At 44.3% G+C, this 25,550-nt stretch overlaps 1 protein-coding gene across 2 annotated transcripts in view; it reads left to right on the forward strand.

Annotated features, from left to right (window-relative positions):
* CTBP2 (C-terminal binding protein 2) overlaps positions 1 to 24,394 on the forward strand; it is a 135,292-nt gene extending 110,898 nt beyond the window's left edge. Inside the window, exons 8-10 of one of the 2 annotated variants that reach the window (XM_069239119.1) lie at positions 1,500 to 1,617; positions 7,057 to 7,112; positions 16,699 to 16,795. In XM_069239119.1, coding sequence (XP_069095220.1) covers positions 1,500 to 1,617; positions 7,057 to 7,096 — 158 coding nt within the window. In that variant the 3' untranslated portion in view covers positions 7,097 to 7,112; positions 16,699 to 16,795. Of the gene's footprint in view, positions 1 to 1,499; positions 1,618 to 7,056; positions 7,113 to 16,698 lie in introns of both variants that reach the window. The other variant, XM_069239118.1, reaches the window with a different exon arrangement.
* Positions 24,395 to 25,550: the final 1,156 nt, after the last annotated feature.

Below are 25,550 nucleotides of genomic sequence, written 5' to 3' on the forward strand. Positions count from 1 at the left end.
GCTAGACCCGTCTAGCGCCAAATCTATGGAGTTAAAGTCATTTCTTGGACATGGAAACCTACCTTGCCTTAATGAGATGCAAGGTAGGCGTTCCCATGCAAAAAATGACTTTACGGCTTTAACGACTATTTATACTCCTGTGAAAAAATGGTGCATGGGAGGGAGGAGGGGTTAAAAAAAATGGTGCCTAGCTTGCTTTGCCCCATTTTTTAACACCTGGGTCAGGGCAGGCGTTAGGGGACATGTGGGCCTATTTCCATGGTGGAACACCATAGAATAAGCCCACAGGTGCCATCCCCAGGGCTGAGGGATACCCCCACCTACACCAGAGGGACAGCGGAGGATGGGGGACTCCATCCCAGGTAAGTACAGGTAAGTTTTTTATTTTATAAAGTGCCATTGGGGGCCCAGAAATGGGCCCCCATACATGGCACACGGTGCAATGGCCATGCCCAGGGGACCCTGGTCCCCTGTGCTGGCCATTGGGGTGATGGGCATGACTCCTGTCTTTTCTAAGACTGGAGTCATGTGGTATAGATGGTTTTGCGTCAGAAAATGACTATAGGCAAGTTAGAGTCGTTTTTTTTTACTGTAACCTGCCTAACGTCATTTGTTGGTGCAAAACCGCCTTCTTCCAAACCGCCAGCCCCACCCGACTAACGTAATTTACACTAGCCTACCCTTTGCACCGGCTTGCACTTTTCCATAAATATGGTGCCCAGCTGGGGCACAGAAATGGTGCAAGCCGGTGCTAAATATTTTAGGGCAAAACTGCGTTAGTGCAGTTTTACACCAAAAAGTATATTTTATTTTTTTATGAATCAGGCCCTAAGTGTGCAATAAAATGAAACTCATAGCACTTAGATATGCATGGGCACCCCACCATTCCCATAACTATAGGGGCACGTCTACAGCACCAGCTGCAAGGACCCCCCTATCAGTGCAAATTGACTTTTATTTACCACTACGAATTAGTTCATCAGACTGAGTTGGTAGATAACATATTTTAACTCATGACTGGCCTTAGCTTTCTTATGTGGGTCTTGCTAAGCATTGTTTAGACAATGTGTTAGTGTCTTGTGCACAAGTCTCACCTCTAGACTCGAGACTCAGGCCTTATTATTATTCCACATTGTAAATTACTTCTACCTGTGTCTCACGCTCAGGATTACAGACCAGGTCTTGCTAAGCCCCGTGTCAGTCACTTACTACCCAAGCCACTCAGGATTCTAGGTATAATTTACACATGGCACTGTATATGTTGCTTGCACAAAGTCTCACCCTCTGAATTTCAGACATGGTACTTTCTGGGCACTCCTTGGATCAGCTCACAGCACACTGCAGTGGTCACTTGGAGCCAAGTCTCACTTTGTGCGTTTCATACAGTGGTCTCAGTAGGAGCTGCATCTACACTTGTGGCTGCAGCTCACCCTCTATTTTTCAGCCATGGGTTTCGTTGGATCTTTGCCCGTTGCTAACACCCACTCTCTGGTTTTTAGGTCGCATCCCTGAATGCCTCAGGAACTGCGTGAACAAGGAATTCCTGATGAGTACCGCTCAGTGGGCTCATGTGGATCAGCAAGCAATGCACCAAGAGATCAACAGCATCGCCTATAGGTAAGAAATAGACATGCAACCACAAATCATGTGTCAGTGTTCTGTATCCATGCATGGGGGTGAGAAGCACCCTCCTCTAGACCCACTCTGCAGCCAGTCTGAGGGGGTATCTCCATCCAGTGCTTAATTTGAGCAGGTGGGGGCCACCGGCACTCATTTTGGGGAACTGGCACTTATTTTTCCACAAGACAGAGGAAAAGAAAAACAGAAAATCTGTGACAAAGGGGGAAAGGAAAGAAAGAGCTCACAAAGAGCCTGTCGGAGTGAGATGAAGGGGCAGAGAGTGTCTTGTAGTGGATAATGAGACATTGGGTGGTTTTAACGATAAGCAGCATCTATATTCTGTATGCTGACAATGAATTGAACTGTCTGTGGGCTTCCGGGCAGAGCTTTGGGTACTGACACCCGTTCCTTTACAAATTAAACATATTTTCTCTGCACACTTATAGAATTAAGGCATGGAGTGCCTTCCTCCTCAAACCCTACCCTCAGCTCACAGATGAAGCCCGTCTTCCCTCGCTCCTGCTTTGTACTTATAAGGGGAGTAGTGCACCATCCCCTCTCACTACTCTCCACTCTGCATGTGTAGTTCATTGGAGCTTCTTCCACCTCCCATACTACCCCTACTATGCACAAAGTGGAGGAGGCAAGCACCCTTCCACTCACCACACTCATACCCAGAAGTTAGCATGTCAAATCACACACCTCACATCTTATCCTCCCCAGGGGAGGTACTAAAGCAGCTCCCTCCTCATAGCTCACCCTGTGTGTGTATAAACAGGCTGATGAGGGGCATGGGGTGCTTTCAAAGGAATTTTGCAGAAATGCAAAGCACAGGCTTTGACAAATCCAGAGAGGGCAAAAAACAGGAACATCTAATGGTGTCTTTGTCCAGGTCCCTTAAATCAAGCTCTGACAATTAATTCTCTATGTAGCATTTCACACCTTGGGTTGGCAGACTTTCAATCTTGCAACATGCAGAACTTAAACACAGGAATTGGCTACTTTAACACATCTGGGGCTGTAGAACATACATTGCCCTGGGGCCCGCAACGTGTGTGTGCCTTCCGTTTTCTTTGCCCACGGGGCACTTCAGCATTACAGAACGAACCCTAGATGCTTTTGTGGTCCTGTCTGTAATACAGTTAGCGCACATATAGCACTGGTGCTATCTTATTGGGGTGTTTTCTCATATGTATGGGGATGTGGCCCAAAGGAAATGAGGAAACACTGCCTCTGCACCTGCTCCATGTTATGAATGTGGGAACAGAGGCACAATGCCCATCAGAAGGTGCAGTGACTGCACCACAAAGAGGTATCGAATAGTCAGAGCACCCCTCTACCCAGCGTACCGTCTGAAAGGGTGGAAAGGAGGTCTCATGGAATCCAAAATATCCCCCTCTAGTCAGCTAGTGTCCCTCACTGCACAAGTATGCTGAATGATCTATATTCCACTTTTTAAAGTGCAGGTCCGGTGTTGCCTGCACTGTGAACAGCTAGGCAGCTCCTCCACTTTTCACTAAAGTGCTGCAGGGAGTTTATGGCTGCCTTCACGGCAGTGCATTATATGTAAGAGGATGCACTGTGTCTAATTGTGCCAGCACACCACATTAAATGTGTACAGTGGCACAAATTGGGACAGTGCACCCAAAGTAAAATACGGCCCATGGCATGCATTGTATTGAATCATATGTGCTCAAATGGATACAAAGTTCAGGTTAAGGTACAGGCTTGTGCCATTATTCCATCCATGTGAAATTGTGAAGTAGAAAATGACTGTAGGAACTATATTATCTACCACATCATTGATCAAAATAATGCTAAGGTGCTTGTAGCTAGATGCTAAAAATACTCAAAACTGATTGCCAAAGTACCCACTTTGACAGCACATTTCTAGGTTTAAAACGTGCTAGGTTCAAACCTTCCTCTTTCCAGTGGGCGTAGGGCCTAGGAATGCCCTTTAAATGTGTAGCCTCATTCTGTGTCACTTGGCAGCAGCCTCAAATACCTACTCGATAGGAAATCACTATTTGCAGACTCCTTGTGTTATAAAGTATCAAAACAATATGCGCGTAGGCAACCTTTTTTGCTTTCAGCAATGCATGTATATTTTCATGGTACAGATTCCTTAATCATTTTATCAGCACAAATATATAACATAGTGATATTGGGCCAGGTGTATCAAACATTTTAGCGATTGCCGTTGCGTTTTGGTATGAAACAAGTCCAATTTACGATTCGGTAATGTGTTACCAAAGCGCTAATTGGATTTTCGGCTACATACCGATTCAGTATTAGGAAGGAGCCTGTCAAGGGCATCCCCTCCTAATAACGAATCGCAGAGGTATGTATGATTGTTTTGTGACTGTGAATGCGGTCGCAAAACAATCGCAGTTACCACCTACTTCAAGTAGGTGATAACCCATTCACAAAGGGGAAGAGGTCCCCAAGGGACCCCTTTCCCTTTGAGAATGCACGCAAAAACGTGTTTTAAGAGCAGGCAGTGGTCCCACGGTATTCTTACTATAAGTCAGTCTTTCGCAAAGGTATTGGACGTGAGGTATATGCAGGAGTTGCTTTTTATTAAGCATTCAGACGCACTTGCAAATGCAGGAATCCACCCTTGCATTTGCTGCCATTCTCAGAGGTCACAAAAGAAATCCTACCTTGTAAATATTCTGAGGCAGGGTTGTAGTGGCATCCTACAAATAGGCATTTTCTCTGTGGCTGATTGGTCCATCTTCCTCAACGCAAAATGAAGGTTAGCTTGCATGCAGTTGGTGTGCAAACACTGCAAACTGGATTACGACCCGACCTTAGCACGGCAGCCTGCAAATGTTGTTTCTTCACATGGGATGTACTTCCTGCCCTCATCAAAGTGCAGCATTAGGTTTATTCAGCCAAAGAAGAACCACCAATTGTTAGAGAAAAAGAAAGGAAGCTTGGACAGTTCGGGGCTGTTGCTATGAGACAGCATATTTACATTTGCGGACAGGCTGGGATACAAATGTTGAGTTGTTAGACACATAGGGGGTGATTCTCACCCTGGCGGGCGGCGGAGGCCGCCCGCCAGAGTTCCCCCCTCCAAAATACCGCTCTGCGGTCAATACACCGCTGAGGGTATTTTGGGTTTTGCACTGGGCTGGCGGGCGACCGCCAAAAGGCCGCCCGCCAGCCCAGTGCAAAACAGCCTTCCCACTAGGACACCGGCTCAGAATTGAGCCGGCGGAGTGGGAAGGTGTGACGGGTGCAGTGGCACCCGTCGCGTATTTCAGTGTCTGCAAAGCAGACACTGAAATACAAAGTGGGGCCCTCTTACGGGGGCCCCACGACACCCCATCCCGCCATCCCTGCCGCCAGGAACAGGATGGGGGTATGGGGTGTCAGAATCCCCATGGCGGCGCAGCGAGCTGCGCCGCCATGGAGGATTCTACAGGGCAGCGGAAAACCGGCGGGAGACCGCCGGTTTTCCCTTTCTGACCGCGGCTGAACCGCCGCGGTCAGAATGCCCTGCGGGGCACCGCCAGCTTGTTGGCAGTGCTCCCGCCAACCCTGGCCCCGGCGGTTCATGACCGCCGGGGTCAGAATGACCCCCATAGTCATTGGTCCTAAAGCCACGTTCAAATATGCTGCAAAAGTGAACCAAAGAGCATATTATTTGTTGCTGCCTTCTCTGAAATCTAAGTTTAATTCAGTGTTATACTTGTATCGGGACAGTGGCTGCTTAATGCTGGTCAAAGTTTTGACTCTCCAAAGAATGGTGAGCTCATTAACGTGAACAGAGAATAAATATTTTTTGGAGAGTAGTATACCTTTGAAAAGAGTCTGTGGAGGGAGTGTGTTTGTCCTGAGATTGAATATAAGTGAATAGACGGTGGCACACACCAAATAAGGAGAAGTTGATTATTTTCTAAAAAGACGGTAGGAAGACAACTACTTTCACATATTATTGTTTGTAAGTGTTTAACCATGGCAGATAGGTCTGGATATGGCAGACAATTGGAGCTGGCAGCCATGACACTTTGCTACACCTGCAGCATATCGTGCATGCTATTGAATGAAAGAGTGTGTAAATTTAATGAGATGGTAATTTAAGGCTTAAAAACAAGGTAGATCTGAGCAAAATACTTCTGGGTGACAACAAATAGATGGATGCCTAATAGAGATTAATTTGAGCCAGTGGTTACAGGTGGGGCCCACTGGCATTCATTTTTGAGGAACAGCAATATTTTTCAAAATCTGACTTTGGTCTAAAGTGAGAGAGAGAAAGGAGAAAGAGAAATATGGAAATCCAGTGACAAAGATAGAGAGCAGTGATGAAAAAGAGCGTGCAAATGTTATGTTACGAGATTGAGAGTGTGTGGTGGTGGTGGATGGAAGAAGCATGAGGTGGAATCGAAGCCTATGAAGCTATGGTATTCAACAGCCTTAGCATTTGATAGCGCTGCCACGGACTCCTGAGCATAACCTTTGCCCCTCGCTCTTATACTTGTACAAATTAAGCACTACTGTATTAGGACCATTTCTTGAATCCTGGCAAGATGAGGGATAGGTGGATGGGAGTATTTGGTGAGGGGCAGGAGGAAAGGACTGGGAGTGAAGGGCAGATTTTAACAGGAATGAGGTTGTGGTTGTCAGAAAACCTGAGCACTTATTGGTTTGGTCTTCAGGCTTTTTGAAATGAGGATCAGTGATGTAAAAGTCCTCTAGTTTAATCCTCATTTAGAAATGTTGCAGTTAAATTGCAATTTAAGATGTAACATAAGGGCTAAACATCTATAAATTAGTATGGCTGGCGAATGGAAAGGGTGCAAGCTTGGTGTAGGTAACTAATGGGATCAGAGACTAAACTGGGCTTGGTCTGGCATGGGCAACAAACTGGCATGTGCAGCACAGCAAGGGCATCAAATGGGGATGAAGGCCTATGGCGGCTAGCAAGAGGCTAGCATGAGGTGTGCTACAGACAGGCTTTTGAATCACAATTAAGGTTTTAAACGAGGGGTAACACAATCTGAGGCGATGGGACCCAATGAAGACATCAAATGCCATTATCACGGATGGGGACCTTGGAACGAACACTACTGCAGATAGTGGGAGGTGACTCCCATGAATGGCATCAAGTGGGAGTACCATAGCGTAAGAGGACTATCAGAAATTGAGGAAGATGACACTGTCCTTGGGCATCAAAGGAAGTGTACCACATATCGAGACGCGTGTATCCCAGGGAGGTCTGCAAATAAAGGGTATCAATGAATGAAGGGCACAAATCCACCACATGCGTAAAAAAGGGAGACCAGAGGCTCTGAACATTAGTTTGTTTCAAAGACAGTGCTGTGCAATAGAATCAATCATTCCTTGTGTCGTGGTCCTTGGTGGCTACTATCCTCTGTACTATATTGTTGTAATGTCTGTCTTCCTTCCATTTCCTGCTGCTCGCAGGCCTGTGACTGTTTCAAGACTCCGCGTGGAAAACCGTTAGTCGCTCTTGTACAGGTGTAAGATTCAACCCAATGTTTGTGTGCTGTGTGACATCTTTTCACTGCCTCACATACCTGTTTGTGGTTTGGTGATAGCATCTTAGCCCTTTGCCGTTTATTAATGATGCACTGAATTGTGGTTTGCCCTATGATTTATTAGGCGTGCAGTTATTTGATGGTTTCCTGACACTTTCTATGAATTGTTCCTATCTGCTGTTCATTAATTGCATGCTGTGTGCGTTTGATTAATTGCATTCTGCGTGCGGTTCATTAAATGTACCCTTTGTGCGGCTCATTCATTGCATCCTTTGTGCGGTTTATTCATTACATCTTTTCTGCTGCTTATTAGATGCACCCTGCATGCTTGATTGACTGCACAGAGTTCGCTATTCATTGATTGCCTCCTATGTTGGTTTATTAAATCCATCCTGTGTACATTCTTTGCCAGATACTTGCTGGTGATGATTTTACGCCTGTCTACTCTGGTTTGATTGCCCCCTGTGTGGTGTTTGTTAATGACAGTTTGTGAGTTTTGCGCAGCTTGTTCTACCTGCACTTAAGTTCCAAAGGGCAGATTTACTTTTCTTTCAAGCAACGAAACACAGCAAGGCAACTTGCGGCACTACATTGCATAAAAGGGAGAGAAGAGAATTGCGCCATACCTACAAAGATATGGCGCACTTCTGCTCTCCTCCAGCGCTGGTGCTGTGTGTGCTGCAAGGCGCCAATGCAGGCACCCTTGCACCATGGTGCCAGGGTGCATGCGTTAAGGGCAGGATCAGGGTGCAATGGTACATGCGTTAAGGGCAGGATCGTTTTTGCGCAGGAAAGGATACATACCTTCCTGCAAAGAACAATCCCTAGAGACATAGGGCCAGATTTACAAGGCCCTAGTGCCTCCTTGCGCCACACTAGCATAAATGTTTTACGCTAATGTGGCTCAAGGAGGCAATTTTCACAGCGCCATATTTACAAAGTGGCACAATGCATGCATTGTACCACTTTGCAACCCCATGCACCACATTTTTCTTGCATCAGCCATAATGTAATGTTCCAGCGTTAGGAGGCACGCAAAAACGGCGCAGTGATATCTACAAGATTTCACTGCACCATGTTTGGCATCATTTTTAACTAAAGTGACGCACCCATTTTAATCAATGGGCCTCCTTGCACTTTGCTAAACTAGCGTCAACATTTTTTATGCTAGTGCCACAATTGGGTCAAAAATGTAAACGCTATTGGCCTAACGTGCGCCATGGTGTCGTTAGGTGGGGCAGGAGCAATGCAAGAACACTGGCACATCACACTGATGCACCAGTTTCTTATAAATATGCCCCATTGTTCTTACATGAAAAGAGGAAGTAACTAGGTGAAATAAAAATATTTCGCCTCGTAACAACTCTGTTGGTTAGGTACACCATTTTGGTGCAAACCCATTTTTACAAGTCTGTGTAAATCTGGGTTTGCATCAAAATACAAGAGTAGATGAAAGGACACGCCCATGCTCCACCAATGTAGCGCCTATCTGAAGCAAAGTGACATAAGGCAGTGCAGAACACTGCATTGCATAATTTTGCATTTAAAAAACCACACAAAGCCATACAAAGTGGCTTTGCGTGGCTTCGTAAATGCCAAAAAAGATAATGTGGGCCTAATATCGAAAAAGCCTTTATACTTGTTATGGAAAGACAAACTCCTCTCAATCAGGTGTATTGATTGTGTAGAATATTTTAGATGTCTTATTGATTTCCTCTATTCAAAGTCATAGGTTTAGCAGTATTCCTTCATCACCCTCACACCCCCTCACCCCAACCTCCAGGTGTGAGCAGTTAATGAGCTGATTTTGCCAGTTCCGGTCTGGAATGTGCCATCCAGAGTCCCGAGATATTTTCATGTGTATCCGGGCATCCTCTGCTCTGATACACCTTTTCCCCTAAATGGGCCATGCCTTTGTGCCATTCAGAGGTCGATGGGGTGTTAATGCGGCTCAGCCAGTAGTGGCAATGTCTCTTCTCGCTAGCAGGTATCCTACTTCCATTATTTAATGCATGTGGCGCATGTTACCCAAATACCCTTTCTTCCCAATAGTACAACTTTCAATGATAGTTCCATGGGGCATTTTAGTGCCTGTGTGAGAGTGACTTATGTTGCTTGCCACTATCTGCTGATATGAATGCATGACCATATGATATGGAAGAAGTCACAATTAGATCCTTCTGAGTTCTACTGTTACTCGGGAATAATAATATATATGCAGGATTTGAAATTGGATTAATCGTCGTCAGACAGATACTAACTAATTTACGGGATGCTATTTTGGCTTTCTGGCCCTAATCCATTTTCCCCCATATCTTTATCTCACTGAATTCTGAGAGATCTTACCAACAATTTAACATTTGCCATATTCCCAAAGTGTATCATCAGCAGCTAAACGTTTTAAAAACTGTATAAATGTTGTGCTCCTGCTTAAAAAATAAAAACAATAAGATGTATTTCCAGGTTCCATATAACAAAAAACAGAAAATGTCAAAATTCACATTTCCAATAAAATATATACAGTTTTTCACATGTCTAGTGGCAATGCCATTTAACAGATGCACCGCGTTTAAACATGCTCGGAGATACATATTTTAAGTTTCCACATGTCCCTAGACCCCCACTAGGGTCCCTAATGTTTTAGTTGGGGTGTGTAAAAGGGTACAGTTTGTCTTTGCGTAAAAGTGGGAGGGGATGCTGAGAAACAACAACCATTGCATCAACTTGCAGACTGAGGCACTCAGGCCAGTCGAACACTATTTGCCGTTGCACAGTCGCCGTCTTACTTCCTTTGCAGGGAAATTTGATTCCTTTTCTTGGGTTGCGTGGCTTCAAAGTAGCGAATAGGAGCTCTGAGGTTTAAGGGGTTGCCTAAATTAAAACTGGCGCCTTTGTCAGATATTGGCAGATGCAGCCACCAGACCTTCAGCTTTACACCCATGATAGCACATATGTCACCAATGCACTGTTTTTTACGATACCTTGGCCAGTTTCAGAGAAAGATTTCTTTCACCTCTAAAAAAGATTACAAATAAATTCCTCTGATGATTTTATTCCTCTGTAACCCTTTAAATACTGCTTTTCAATTAACTGTGTTAATTGGAGTTAGTCATAGGGTTTTCTCTTAAATGCACCGTTTCCCAATTGCTATTTTGGCTGAAATTAAAATATTTGTTCTTATTTCATAATAATGTACAGTTAGACAATTGATCTAATTAATTTAAAAAAATCTTCTGGAATCATATTCCTAAAGAAGAGAAAGGTGATTAAAGTACACCGAACCTGTGTCATAGTAATTTCGACCACTATCCGTGCCGTCTGGTACATATCATGCTACACGTGTCTGACCTTCAGAGCAGCATGTACTACATCACACCTTTGTCTTACTGTCCAGGCACAAAGTCCACCCTCCCTGTGTTGGTCTATGACAGTAACACTGACCACACATCATCAGTTTGGTCAACTGTCACTGTAACAAATCCCACATCAACTGCATCTGTGTCAGAGTCTTTTAGAACATTACAGAACCCACTCCATCAGAGCTGGTGCTCCCCATAGCTCACCTGGACCACACACTGCATCCTCTGTCAGCCTGTTCCAATCTCCTCCACATCCTTTGCTACAGTCCTGCCCAAAATGTGCTCTTGAGGGAGAAAAAAATAGCAAATCACCGCAATCAGCAGTATAATCAGGGAGTTGAAACAAGCACTCCTCGCTGTGCTCCCCGAGGAAGTGTATGTCGTGGGCTTATGGGTGAGGGTGATTGGCATTTCAGGCATCTTTCCTCACCTATCATTATGTTTTATTTTTATTTTGGGTATTGACATAGGGAAAACCTAGTTTGAAAAGTCAGAGGGCAGTGTCCAACACAATGAGAAAAATATAAAACAGGTACACCATGGAGATACAGTTGGCCAATTAAATATAATTTGGAAGGTGCAGAAGTGTGAGTGCTAGAGTCACGGTGAGGCAGGTGATTAGCACAAGGTCACTGGAGCTGTCATATTTAGTAGGGGCTGAAGCCGCGCACACCTGGATTTATTTTATAAACTGACTTGAAGCGAATGTGGTTTTCAAAGTCTTGGAATTCAGGGTCACCAGGTTTGCCTCCAAGTCTAAGCTCATTCACATTTTAACATACCACCTTTAGCAACACTTTGGGGGTCATTCTAAGTCTGGCGGGCGGCGGAGGCCGCCCGCCAGACTTCCCCCCTCCAAAATACCGCTCCGCGGTCGCAAGACCGCTGAGGGTATTTTGGCTTTTGCACTGGGCTGGCGGGTGACCGCCAAAAAGCCGCCCGCCAGCCCAGTGCAAAAACCCTTCCCACTAGGACGCCGGCTCAGAATTGAGCCGGCGGAGTGGGAAGGTGCGACGGGTGCAGTGGCACCCGTCGCGTATTTCAGTGTCTGCAATGCAGACACTGAAATACAAAGTGGGGCCCTCTTACGGGGGTCCCTGCAGTGCCCATGCCATTGGCATCGGCACTGCAGGGGCCCCCAGGGGCCCCACGACAACCCATACCGCCATCCTGTTCAGGATGGCGGTATGGGCTGTCAGAATCCCCCATGGCGGCGCAGCAAGCTGCGCCGCCATGGGGGATTCCCAGGGCAGCGGAAAACCGGCGGGAGACCGCCGGTTTTCCACTTCTGACCGCGGCAAAACCGCAGCGGTCAGAATGCCCTGCGGGGCACCGCCAGCCTGTTGGCGGTGCTCCCGCCGACCCTGGCCCCGGCGGTAAGGAACCGCCGGGGTCAGAATCACCCCCTTTGTCCCTGGAACTGCAGTGAACACTAGAGAGTGAGTCTGTCGAAGAAGCAGGCTGGTGACTGTGATGATGGCCTTGTGGATAACACAGTTTGATTCAACTCCAATCTAAGCTGGGGGGAGAGCCAGTGCAATTTGATCAGTTGTAAGGAGATGATATCCAACCTTTACTGTCCTTTTTGTAGAGCGGCAGCATCGAGGATAACTTTGAGAGGAGCCATAAATCATTTTGTGATGTCTGAGAGTTATACTTTGCCACGGTCAGGTGTGACAATACTAGAGCTTTGATGCAGCTTGAAAGTCTGGTGCGAGTAGATAGGGTGTTCCATTGCCCAGGTGGGCATCTGGAACTAGGCTGTCTATGTTGCCTTTGTGATGTGTGATTTTGAATCACCGTTTGCTGTCGGTGTTGAAGCCAAGCATAGCTAACCCATTGTGGGATGCAGCCTCTGTGGTCCATGGCTGTGAGTCATAACTGAATGTGTTAGTGAAAGGAGTTGTGAGTGAGAATTGTAAACTGTTTTCATAGGATGAATGTGTCGCATTGGTTCTCATTATCCTAATGAGACTACTGGATTTGTGCGGCAGAATCACTTGTACTGTGGGAGACTGAGTCTAATCCTGCATCACGTGACACCTGTTGGCCTAATCCGGGTTTTGTTCCGGGTAACTAGTAGTGCCTCATCTCCACCCAAGAGCAGGGATGATTGGGCAACCGGGTGCATGACACAAATAACTCCTCAGGGAAATCGTGGTCACTCAGATCTCATCCGTTTATCTCAATTACATTAGTCTCACATATGCAAGGACAGTCAGAGGGAGAATATAGTTCAATAAGGTTTTATTGAAGTAACTGCAGCTTAGATAATAAAGCATGTATTGTAATAACTAGGACGAAGAAGTCCAACAAGATAAAAAATGTGACAAGGAGAGTCAAACATAAACATAACGCTACCATATTGTCACTAAAATCGTGAAGAATAGTTCCTACCTAGGCTATGTTAGAGCACAGCATGTTAAGCTCTAATTCTGCCCTTCAAGTTCCCCTGGGAAGACATCATCCCTCAAACCTGAGCAAGAGGCCTCTAGTTTACGTAAGCAGCTGCAGTGAAGCACTCAGCAATCAGCATACAATTGAGGTCATCTGGCTGGAATCTCCTTCTAACGTACATGGGTCAAAGTAGTGTTTATATAAAAAAACAGCTGATGTTCGGAGAAAGGATCCCCATGTAAGAGTGTATATTGGTTCTATGAGCATTGGAGACAAAGCATACCACTTTTGCCGGCAACCTATCTTACTGCAGCCTTGAGAAAAGCACAGAGTGAAAGAAATGTGTTGTTTAAGAACGCAGTGCTGACCTAGGCGAAGAAGAGCTAGATAGAGAAAATAAAACAAGACCGCAAATGTGGCTATTGTTAAAATAATATAACAAAGCTGAATAAAATATATCTAGGTTAAAGTGCACAGCGGCAGACTTAGTTTTGCTAAAATAACGTGTATAAAACTATAGCTAAAATGGCTACACAACAAAGTGTTACATATGTTCTTGATATCCGGGTTGGGTGAGGGAAAGACAATGGAGATGGTTGACAGGTGATATCTGAGGTCCTGTTTGACATCATAAGTCTATTGGTGGATGTTCCCTAGGAGAAACTCCCAGGAGCAGCACTATTGACTGGTTGGTGTGGGCATCTAGAAGGTCAATTTAGACAAATAATTGTTGGTCTCCAGAGAATGAGGAGGACCATTCTAGAACTTTGTCTTTTATGGCCATGCAGGAGGAGAGAATAGTGATGCTGCTTGATGGTCAGTGTTTCAAAGGCTGCTGAGAGATCTAACACCGCAAAGAGGCAAGGTCAGTGATCAAGGTCTCCAAACTGCCATATCCCAACATACCACTACAACCGTACCACAATGTATCATAACTACAATATGAGCGCAAGTTCATTGCAAACCGTACCTATCACATGATTTTGAGTATACATTTAATATATTTTTCAAGATTTCACGTCTTTCATTACTGCCAACTTAGGAACCTTGATGCTGAGACCCAAAGTCAAATTATTCTATTATTGCCTAAAACGCATTTGCTATGATTTGGTATCTTTATGCCTCTCAGTGCCTTTGCTTGACTAGGTAACTACTGCCCCATTCTAAAGAAGTACAGCATGGGGCCTATTTCTTGCAAGGAAGGGCAAACCCATGCCAAACTATTTATTACATAAGGACTGCATGCCTACTTCCATTGTTTTTTGTTACATCGGTTTGATTCAAATTATACAGTCTATGAGAAGAGTCAGCATATAAAACACAACATTGGTTCTGTAGTTTAGAGTGAGGCCCACCACCAAAAGCAGAGAAAATAAAATAAAAATAAGTCAAATTGCCTAGATCAGAGAGGAGAGTTTCTTATTTTGCCTTATATTTATCACTCAGTGTGTATTGCTGCCTGAAGGTTCATGTCTTATGTGACAACTTGAGACATTTGCAACATTTTAGCCTTCAGAACTTTACGTTTTGGGATTGTTTGTTTTAACCTTTATATCCAAACATGGAAAATGATGCGAGCCACAACCCACAACTGGCTGAAGATGTCACACGAGATGTTAAGCTAATCAATGTGTTCCACGTTTCGTCAATCGCACTGCAACCCACATCATGCAGCACCCTGTACACTCGCTATACATCAGTCTGTATAGTCTTAATGCACACAGCACAATGCCGCTGATCTGTATGTCATCCAGATCTTCCGGGAGGATCAAGCCCGGGGCAGGTTGAGTTGCCAACCGTGTGGAGCCTTCAAATTATATTGGACCACACTAGCTTGATACCTTACCTGATGGGGACCATCCACTAGTATGAGGAGGGTTCCTTCTCTTTGAAGATCTCCCTATTATGGGTATATTTGACTTTAGGATTAGGTAGGTTATTAGGTCCTGAAGAATCGCAATAGATCGTACAGACTAAATAGCGAGAAACATGTTGACCTTGATTATATATTAGTATAGGGAATCTCATTCCCATACACACCACACTCTATGATCGAGAGACTTGATAACAGTTGGTGATATTTTTCTTTTGTAGGGGAGATAAGACCTTATCTTGCTTCTCCCCCCAAGATTTGTTTTTAATCATGACAGAGGTTAGACATTGTAATAAAATTGTTTACCTCTAGTCATTTTTAGCAGTATCTGTTTACCAATCCTACATACACCACGCATTGACCGGCTTATATTCACCTTTTTTGATAAAAGATCCCCGGCAAACAGCCCCCTGTGGGGCCCGTCAGGCATTGCAGTGCTGGCCTGACGTGGAGCTTAGCCCTATGATGAAGCATGCCACCGATAGGTGAGTGAGGGCTTTCGTTCCAATTAGTTAGATTCCCAGGGACTGTGGATATATAGGATCCCATTTCCTTTAGTGGAACTGTGTATTTGTCTTTTTGATTTATATGTCATCCAGTGCTCCTGTGAGAGCCATCACTCATGCTACCATGAGACTCCTATGAGTTCATCACTAATGTTCCCCTTAGTGGACATCACATGGTACCTCACGATGCAAATAACAGTGACCCCCTCATGTAAAAGGATATGTATAGCTGCTGATTTATGTGCACTTATGATGGTTTGCATGAATGGATGACTGTAGTTCTGTTGGGCTTTATTAAAAATGGGGTTGGTATTTGCATATTGGTTTCTGTGCATGGTTGGGGTTTATGGTTCATCTGAGACTGAAGACAAATAACCATGTTACCTCGAGGCTAGGTTCCCTTCAGCACTACCGTTTGGATGCCAGAATGAAGGCTAAAACAGCGTTACCAGCAGCAGAGGTGCTCACGCACCTGTGTGCAACTTCAAAATCAGTATACATATTTATGAATCTACAACTCAAGTCATCCTCAGTGTCGGAAATTACGATTTTTTTTTAAATCTTACCACTTGGCAGGAACCTAGACGATAAATACCGGGGACTAGAAATTGTTTATTATGAACAGAGTGAACAAATTGAACAATCACCTCCAGATTAAGGTCAAGGGTCTTCAGTTTCCTCAGGAGACAATACTTTCTTTGTTGTACTGTCATCCATTAGTTTAAGATTTTGATTATTCTCTTTAGTGTCCATCACAGGGAAGGTGTGCAGAGTCTCTGCCTGCTAGCCACAACGCAGATGCCCATAAACACTTGCCAGCTTTTGGAGATGCAAGGTCTTCTGAGATTTCATTTTATTACCCCTTGGAACCCTGATGTGCCATCCTAGAGTGGTAAAGGCACTTTTTGATACTTGACTACACGCTTTTTCTGTGATCCCTAGTAAGACCAGTAGCTAAAAACTTGAAAACCTCCATGTCAGCTTGTTTTTGATGACACCACTCTTTTTTCACTCGCTGGGCTTGATATAATGCATATAGTCTCCTGTCTGATGTGGTTTCCTGCTTGGCAAATGTCATCCAAGCAGGAAAGGACGAGGAGATGGGATACTATAGGGTGACAAACACATGTACAGACATGCATACATGTTCATAGGGGAGGAAGGAGTTTGTAAACTTGTGTAGTTTGATTGCTGAATGATGAATTTCCATGTCCATAAACATGGGAACTGAATACATTACCAGATAACCTAACATTGGTGTGAGATGTAAGTTAGGACTCCTCGTCTCTAGTCAGGGGTTTTAACACAGTCTCCACTGGCTACAGACAGGAAGATTCTTATCCCCTTTGGATCACACCAGCTAAAAAACTACCTCACAGAAAGACCGGAGTGCTAACTGAAATTAACACTTGTGCTTTTCTCTTTGCCTGTAGGTACCCTCCTGGTGTGGTAGGAGTCACACCAGGTACGATTCCTACTGCTGTGGAGGGAATGATTCCTGGAGGAACTTCCATCACTCACAATCTACCAACCGCAGGTCGACAATCTCAGGCTCCATCACCCAATCACCCCTCCAAACACAGTGACCACCGAGAGCACTCACATGAGAAGTGATCATTGTGACACCTTCTCCTTCTGAAATGGAGAATCACAAAGCTGTATGAGCTGTGAAAGGACTACCCTAAAGGGCAGGATGACTCACTCATATTCAAGGGTTCACAATTCAAGAGAAGGCGGAGCATGAAGAGGCTGATCAGTGACATCGACATGAAAACTATTTTCCAAGCAATGGCACCATTATGACAGCAGAGACATTCCTCAGGGAGAGCAGGCTGGATGCCACCTGAAATAGTCTGATAGTGAGTGTAGAACTAGATGGACATTTTATGCTGCTGCAATGGAAGCAGAGATAAGTATAATTGCTAAACGACTCCTGGTTTTGACTTCCCTGTTAAAAAGGACTCAAAAATGTAGTACCCCGAGATGGTTGAGATGTCACACGCTTCAGCTCTTCGAATGTACACGTTCAGTGGTGTTCTCAATCCCAGCATCCCCAAAGCTCAAATATCTGCACACACTATACTGGGCCCTCCATCCTTTCTTCTCTAGGGCTGATCTCTGGATAATTGTAAGTTACTTAAACGAACCGTTGCACTGGATCTTTGTAAACATTTTCTAATGCAAACTCTTAAACTAGTTTGCCTAGTCGAACAAACTGCCTCCTTAGTGTTATAACAATGCAAATATGTCACTCATTTGATTCCTCGCGGGAGACTCAACCACTCAATGGCTTCCAACCTCAATCTCTTAAATGATAATCTTGTCACTGAGCTCACAAACAGATCAAATATCCACTTCTGAGGCTCAAAAGTAAGAACTCTACTACTGAGCTGAAGAAACAACTCCCCTCACTACACACAAGCCTCCAAACAAAATAACTCAATCACAGGTTGATTTCTTTCTATAAGTAACTTGGAGGTTCTAAATGCAACACTATGCAGACGGAGCCACTAACCGAACAACCCCACAAAGCTTCCTATCTGCCCCACAAAGATGTGCCTGTATCCCTAACTTACAAAGCCAACTTGTTGGATGCAAGCCAGAATGTCTGCGCTGAAGGATGGGCTCTGATCATTAACAAATTAGGCCCATATTTATACTTTTTTTGCGCCGCATTTGCATCACTTTTTGACGCAAAAGTGGCGCAAACTTACTAAATATAATTGTATTTTGTAAGTTTGCCCCGATTTTGTATCAAAAGGTGACGCAAATGCGGCGAAACAAAAGTATAAATATGGGCCTTAGTTTCCACACCATATTATCGTAGTGGAAGCACTCCTTTTCCTCACATTTAGAGTCACATCATATATATACATTGTGACTAGGCCAAAGGCACCACTCACCATTCTAACCTTCAGGTGAAAAATCGACATATCTGCCACAAACGTCTTCTCCACGCTTCTCACCCTTAATAAAAGGCATGGAACTGAATGAATCACCCAAAGAGGAGCACAAGGATCAAGACACTTCCCAGACCTAGGGCCTCTACCCAAACAGCTCGTATTTATTCAGTACCATCCCCATCGCTAACCCTCACACTTCTAGCAAATGACTGATTGTAAGGAATAGAACTGTGCAAACTTTGTCACCAACCCTCAGTCCTAAAAACAGCATAGACCACCCTCAGGTTCCAGCGGTGTAGGTATTACTACATATCCAGAGATGAAGAAAGTAACAGACTCCTTTCATAAAACCTTGTATCATAGCCAAGGGAAAAAAAATGGGATAACTTTGACTCACGGTCATCATTTCAAACCTGCACAAAGTAATTTGATATCTTTGCATGGAAAATAACAAAAAAGAAACCTGGCCTGTTACTGGGAATTCGAAATCAAAAAGGAGGCCTTCTTATTCATGGTCTTTTTATAGTGTTCAAGGCTTGGGAATGTTGTACTCCTGTTTTGTGAAACCTGAGATTATTGTACTATGTGTATAACTTGCAAAGTCACAACCATGCAGCCTGCGAACGGGCTGTGAATCCCTCTGGAGTGGAATGAGGGCATTGTTCTGAAGACCTGGTAAGACAGTTCACTCTGTGGAATCAAATAGGGTAAAACGAGGAACTCTGCATGCAGTGCTAGGATAGGGGTTTTTATGGGAAGTTCAAAGAGCCAGATTTGGAGACTCATGGAGTTGCAATACAGGTTATTGTAGTAAACCTGAGCAGGCCTAGGTTGAGCGGTATGGTGCCACCCTTTCCACTTTAAGTGTTCTGAGGTGACTTATGAGTGCATAGAAGTGTGCTGAGATGGGAGGCTGTGCTGGCCACATGGTGTCGTAGTGGTCTTGGTTAACGAGGTATTAAGGTGCTGGCATAAAAGGCGTATTCTGCAGTGGGAGACCAAATGAAATATTGGATGATAAGAAGATGAGGCAGATAAAATCCACCTGTTCTTAATAGTCTGGGTCAATTTCTCAATTTGTCGGGTGGGAGCACATTAGATGATTCTTCTGTATAAATAGCTGTCATTAGACACAATTTTAGAAGACGCATCACCACAGCTCGATGGAAACACTGAGTAGCATGGAGGGCAGGCTATCTCTCTTTTGGAAAAAAGTCACGGCATGGAGAAGCACATTCAGATATCCGTAGTTGGAAATGCTATTTCAGATTTGGTAGGAATAAGGGAAACCAAACAGTACAGTCAAGTCAAATAGTTTATTTACTTCATTGATTATGTCTGCCTTTTGCAAACAAGAAAGGCAACTGATGTGTCAGAAGCTTGAGAAAAATAAAGTTACTTGTAAGGGTGTACAAAGTACAATAGGACAATGGATGTGCATTCATTTCACCACACACTTGGCTTTTCAAATGGGATGTCTAGTACAGGTTTTAAGGTTCTGTCTCTCTTCCTGGGATATGAGAAAAGTGTCACTCATCTACAGAATACAGAGCTAAAATTTGATTGGTGCACAGGTTCAAAGTGGGCACTCCTAGAGTAGATAGAACATTAAATGAAAGATACTGAAAACAGAATTGAGCAGGCCTAGGCATCATGACTCCAGGTAGGAGGAGGAAAGGGTTGACAACAATTGTACACAAAAAACAGAGTTGGCAGCCGCTGACAGATAGAATTAAGTTTAGAGGGGCATGGAGGCAGATGTCAGGATTGCAATGAGTGAGGAATCTAAGGGCAGATTAGAAAACATCAAACCTCTAAGCCTCTAAGACCCGGACTGGAAGACCCTGATCTCTAAGCACATGGCTGGATCGAAGCAACTGGGAATGGGTGGATCCAGACACACTAAGGCCAGATCAGATCAACAGGGAAACAGTAGTAGATTTGTGATGTTCTAGTCAGTCAGGGGAATGTATCAACATTTTCTTGATCTGGAAACCATTTATTTCTGGATCTCATATATTTTAGCTTCTTCACCAGGGTTTTTGGAATAGTTGTAGAGTCACATTTATTAAAGAGTTGCATCGCCTTTGTGCCACGCAATGGGGTGCAAGAGTGATGCAACTCAAATGAGATTTATCAGGCCTTCAAGGCCACATTGCGTGGACTTGTGTGGCTTGATAAATTTAAAGTAACACAACACAGCGCAAATCACTGCATTGCATTACTCTGCCCTGGAAAGGCATTCCATGGGTAAAGCATGGGTTTTCCCATTCATCCACCCACATATTTTGGTGCATTCCTGATATGTCATTACTGGAAAACCATAAATATTTGTCTGGTCACAGTTTTGACTCAAAGTAGCGTAGGGATTGTAAAAGTAGCCCAGGGGGTTTGTGTGCCTGCTGCAAAGCTTAGTGTACATCATGCAGGGCACGGATTTGTATTTTAAGTAGGTAGCCCAGTTACTGCTTTTGTAAGATAGATCCTTTTGTTACATGCAGTTCATAACTTACAATTCTTCCAATTTAGCACCTTTTTCTATAAACAGGCATCAAGAAGCTGCTTGCAAACTGCAAACATTGTTTATTTTTATAAACGTTCCTTATTCTAAGGTTGCTAAAAAGGGTTCCTTCGGACAGTAGCGCATTCTAATCAGTGCAGACAATACCAACGACCGTGTTATGGCCTGACTTGTTTTGTTTCTCCAGACCAAGCACTCATCATAAAATGCCTCCAAGTAAGGATGTTATGAAACTTCTGCACCTTGAAGCCTTCATTGTCTTATATAACCTTTTCTGTATGTTGATTTATACACCTTTGATTTATTGTCCCTTTATATGTGTGCGTGCTGTAAAGCACACTGCCACTACTTTGGGAAGAGTAGTACTATAGAGGAAATTAAATAAATAAGTAGGGCTATGAAGAAATGAGGCGCACCATTGGAAAGTGGTAGTGAGTGATGCACAGAGAATGTTATGGGGAGCACAAACAAAGATTATCACACTGGGCACCACCAGCGCTAAAGCAGACTGGCTGGAGGCACAAAGTGGCTGCTAGCCAATCAGTTGGTCCACGTCTTCCAGATGCTGCTGATTAGGATGGCACCCCATTGCCCACCCTAGCACCAGACTGCACTCGGTGTGTTGCAGTCATATAGCTCATGTAAGTAAAGCTATGGGTTATTGCAGATGGGCTCCAGGTTAAATCAAATCTTTATTGTATGTGGTTAGACAAAACCAAAACTATTACACTTTTATCAAACAGCAAAAAGTAAAACCAGCAGCTTTTCTGCACATAAATAGCTCCTAAATCAAAACAACACTTATGAAGGAAATATCTCATGAAAGCCCATGCAAAAAATGTACCAGCTAATTATTTGTAAAAACAGTAGTCGTCAAAATTGCTTCACACCACCATGACAAATGAGTGGGTGACGCACACTGAGGCCCATATTTATACTTTTTGACGCACAACTGCGCCAACGCAGTTGTGCTTCAAAAATTTTACCGCCGGCTAACGCCATTCCAACGCGCCATGCGGGCGCCTTATTTATGGAATGACGTTAGCAGGTGCTGCGGACTGGTGTGCGCCAAATAAAATGACTCACACCAGGCAGCGCCGGCGTATGGGAAAATGGGGGTTGTGCGTCAAAAAATGGGGCAAGTCAGGTCTGAGGCAAAATTCAGGCCTCAAACCGGATTTGCGCCATTTTTTTTGACGCCCAACCTCCATTGACATGACTCCTGTCTTAGCAAAGACAGGAGTCATGCCCCCTTGCCCAATGGCCATGCCCAGGGGACTTATGTCCCCTGGGCATGCTCATTGGGCATAGTGGCATGTAGGGGGGCCCACATCAGGCCCCCCTATGCCACAAAAAAAATCTGAAAAAAATACTTACCCGAACTTACCTTTACTTCCCTGGGATGGGTCCCTCCATCCTTGGGTGTCCTCCTGGGGTGGGCAAGGGTGGCAGGGGGTGTCCCTGGGGGCAGGGGAGGGCACCTCTGGGCTCCTTCTGAGCCCACAGGTCCCTTAACGCCTGCCCTGACCCAGGCGTTAAAAAACGGCGCCCATCAGGCTGTGAGTCGTTTTTTAAGGCCCACCCCCTCCTGTGCGTCAAAATGACGTCAGAGTATAAATATGGGGCACAGGCCTTAAAGTCATTTTTTGGAAGGGAACGCCTACCTTGCATATAATTAACGCAAGGCTGGTTCCCCCTTGAAAAAAATGACGCACATGGTGGAATTTTGACGCCCGCGGGGTCGGACGTCAAAGTATAAATATGGGGCGGGGTTTGCGCCGATTGTGCGTCAAAATTTTTGAGGCACATTCGGCGCAAACAGAGTATAAATATGCCCCTGACTGTATAAAAACCAACAAGCATCTACAAAAAAAAGAAGTTCACAAGGTGCTAGTGCGATGATAAAACGGCAAATTAGTCATTAAGAGATATCTTAAGGAAGAAAAAATAGGAGCTAGGACTGTTGGCGAACAACAACCGTGAGTGAGTGCTGAGTTCCAGGTTAATGTGCAGCATAAGTGTTCGCCCCTTCTTTTGCCGTGCTTGGAGTGCAACAGCAGTGGTAGAGGTTGGCAAGCTATACTACCAGGCTGCTGATGTCTGTTCTCTCTGTGGCATTTCACTTCCAGTTCAGTGACTTTTCATCGGTTCTTTGTAAAAGGAAAGCATGATGCCCTGTACTTTGGTATGTTGCAGAGAGATTGAACATGGGCACGTACACAACATGGGTATTCAATCATTCAGGATCCAGAGTATGTCGCACATAAACGAAGGGCAGCACCTTTGGATTAGAACAGTGCACAGAAGGCATTCACCTAACATTTTCAGTGGGCTAGTTTTCTGAATCTGGGCAGCTATACACTTTTCAGCGTCCTTCTGCATGCATGTGAACTTTGTGATGAAAATTCAGAATAGGAATGGGGTTCACTCATTTCAAAATATATGCAATGTATTGTGTTAATTGTAACAAGTTTGGAAAATATTTAGGGGCATATTTATAAGCCCCTTGCTCCACTTTGCGCCACATTTGTGGCCTGTAATGTGGTGTTAAGGTGGCATTTCCCACGTGCTATATTTACAAAGTGGTGCAGTGCTTGCATCGCCCCACTTTGTAAACCCTTACGCCACATTATGCCTGAGCCAGGCATAATGTATACAAGGAGGGGGGCGTTCCCCTGTTAGGGGGGGCTGAAAAAAATGGCACAAGGAAATCTAAGAGGTTTGGCACTTTTATCGCCTGCTCAGAGCAGGAGTTAAAAGGGGGCATACAATTATTTGCAATGGGCTCCTATGTACTCTGCAGGAGTAGCACCAGCATTTTGGCACTACTCCTGCAGAGTACATCAATAGCATCACAAAAAATGACACTATTGCCCCCTACTCTGCGCCATGGTGCACTGTTTTTTAAATACGGCGCACACATGGTGGCAGTAGGGGGTGCTAAGTGGTGCACTTTCCTTAAATCTGCTCCTTAATGTATGATGGGCCTTATGTGTGGCAAGTTTGGGAACGTGATGGACTGATTGTATGGAATGCATAAGAACGTAATGAGGTACTGGCATGGAAAACTTGAGGCTGTGGAGGTGGTGAATGTGCATATTTTGTGACTGTGCTGGGCTCAGTCTATTGAAAGCTTAGGAATGCTATAGTCTAATAGGGTAAAAAGTTTGACACTGTCATAGGTACAGAGGTCTAAATAGGACGGAGTCATTGTGTGAAATTTGGAAACGTGAATCACTCATAGCCTTAAAAGCCTAGGGTTCCTTTGGAACACACTCCTGACACCTTCTGCATTGACAAGGACTATGCTGAAATACCGTGAGGAATTCTGGTCAGCTTCAGATCTGAGGAGGCCAACGAACAAGCACTTCTCAGGCACCGAAACCATTGCTTTTGGAAACATTTGGTCATTTATTTAAATTACCCTCAGTGTTTGCTTTGTGTTATTTATTTGAAACTGTCCCCACTACCCCTGGTTCTATGTTTGCTGTTTTAACGTCTGGTGTGAAAAACAATCATACTTTTTTTTATATCTTTGTATTTCTATTGTTAGCTTCATATAGCTTTTAGTTTGGGGCCCCTTTTGGTGGACATATATACGGCAACCTCCTCCCCACCGCCACAGCTCAAGGATGTGTGTTTAGGTCCTTTGTGTTTCAGGAGAAATGTGTTAAATGCAGGTTTTAATTACAAAATAAAATACATTTATAAAATATATCTGACCTCATGTCTTTTTGTTCTGTATAGATGTGTGGGGACTGGGCAATGTTGTTTCTATTAAAACTGCAGATATGATGCTGGCGTTGCAATCGTACTGATTATGATGCGTAGTGCCAGGGCTCTGTGTCTTGTGTGCAAGTGCAGGGATTGTGTCCTATGGGCATTACAGAGGCGTTGATGGCATGTAAAGCAGAGAAGCATTGCCCTCAGGCAATGCTTCTCTGCTCTACATGCCATCAACGATTCTTCGCGCCCCAGTACGTCAGTGGGAACGTGCATGTTTGTATCATGCGGCCACACTTCCGGATGCTATGTGGATGCATGCTAACTCATGCAGGCAACATGTAGCCCTGCGTTAATTTAGAAACATGGAACGTTGCAGCCTGAGTCCAGACCTATAGCAACATTGAATAGAACAGTAGCTATAGAGATTAGCTGCGTGCGATCAGAATACAAGCAAAGTAAAATGTTCTAACATCAAATTACAAACAAAAATGTATGTAAATAAAGAATTGAATATATTCAGAACTAATAGGTCTGTACGTCAGTTACATCATGAGTATGTAATGATTCCTTCAGAACAGCTACCAACCTCAATATTGTACTGATGGATGTATAGTCCCATTTTTAGGCACGCTAACCATTCAAAGCATAGTAGGTTTCAAGGGTGGATCGCTAATCTGCAAAAGAGGCAATTAGCCCTGTGGCAGAATGGGGTGATGGTCAAGGTTGCGGGGAGGGAGACAGTACTGATAGAGCGTTCCGTACTAATAATTTACCTGTACTTGGACGCTCTCTCTCGGCCGATGAATCTTTTGGCTAAGTGGGACTCTCTTCACCCGAGATCAGTCAATTTAATCAAATCAATAATCAATAACGAACGTAAGCAATGCCCTGATCAACATAACACTTAACAATTAATCCAGAATACATTTCGGCGAACCATGACCTTCCGGTCATGAATAACCACACCAGTTTATTCAAAGTTAATGAATTTATTTCCCTATATTAACAAAGCTAGCACAATATAGATGTGTCTCAACACCAAATGATAAACGTAAATGAACATTAATAGCTGTCCATAACGACGAAACAGGTGCAATCTATGCAGCATTTGAATAACCAGGCATTCGATGATAGC

The sequence above is a fragment of the Pleurodeles waltl genome, chromosome 6 (genome assembly GCF_031143425.1).
Source record: "Pleurodeles waltl isolate 20211129_DDA chromosome 6, aPleWal1.hap1.20221129, whole genome shotgun sequence".
In the NCBI taxonomy this organism is placed as follows: domain Eukaryota; kingdom Metazoa; phylum Chordata; class Amphibia; order Caudata; family Salamandridae; genus Pleurodeles; species Pleurodeles waltl.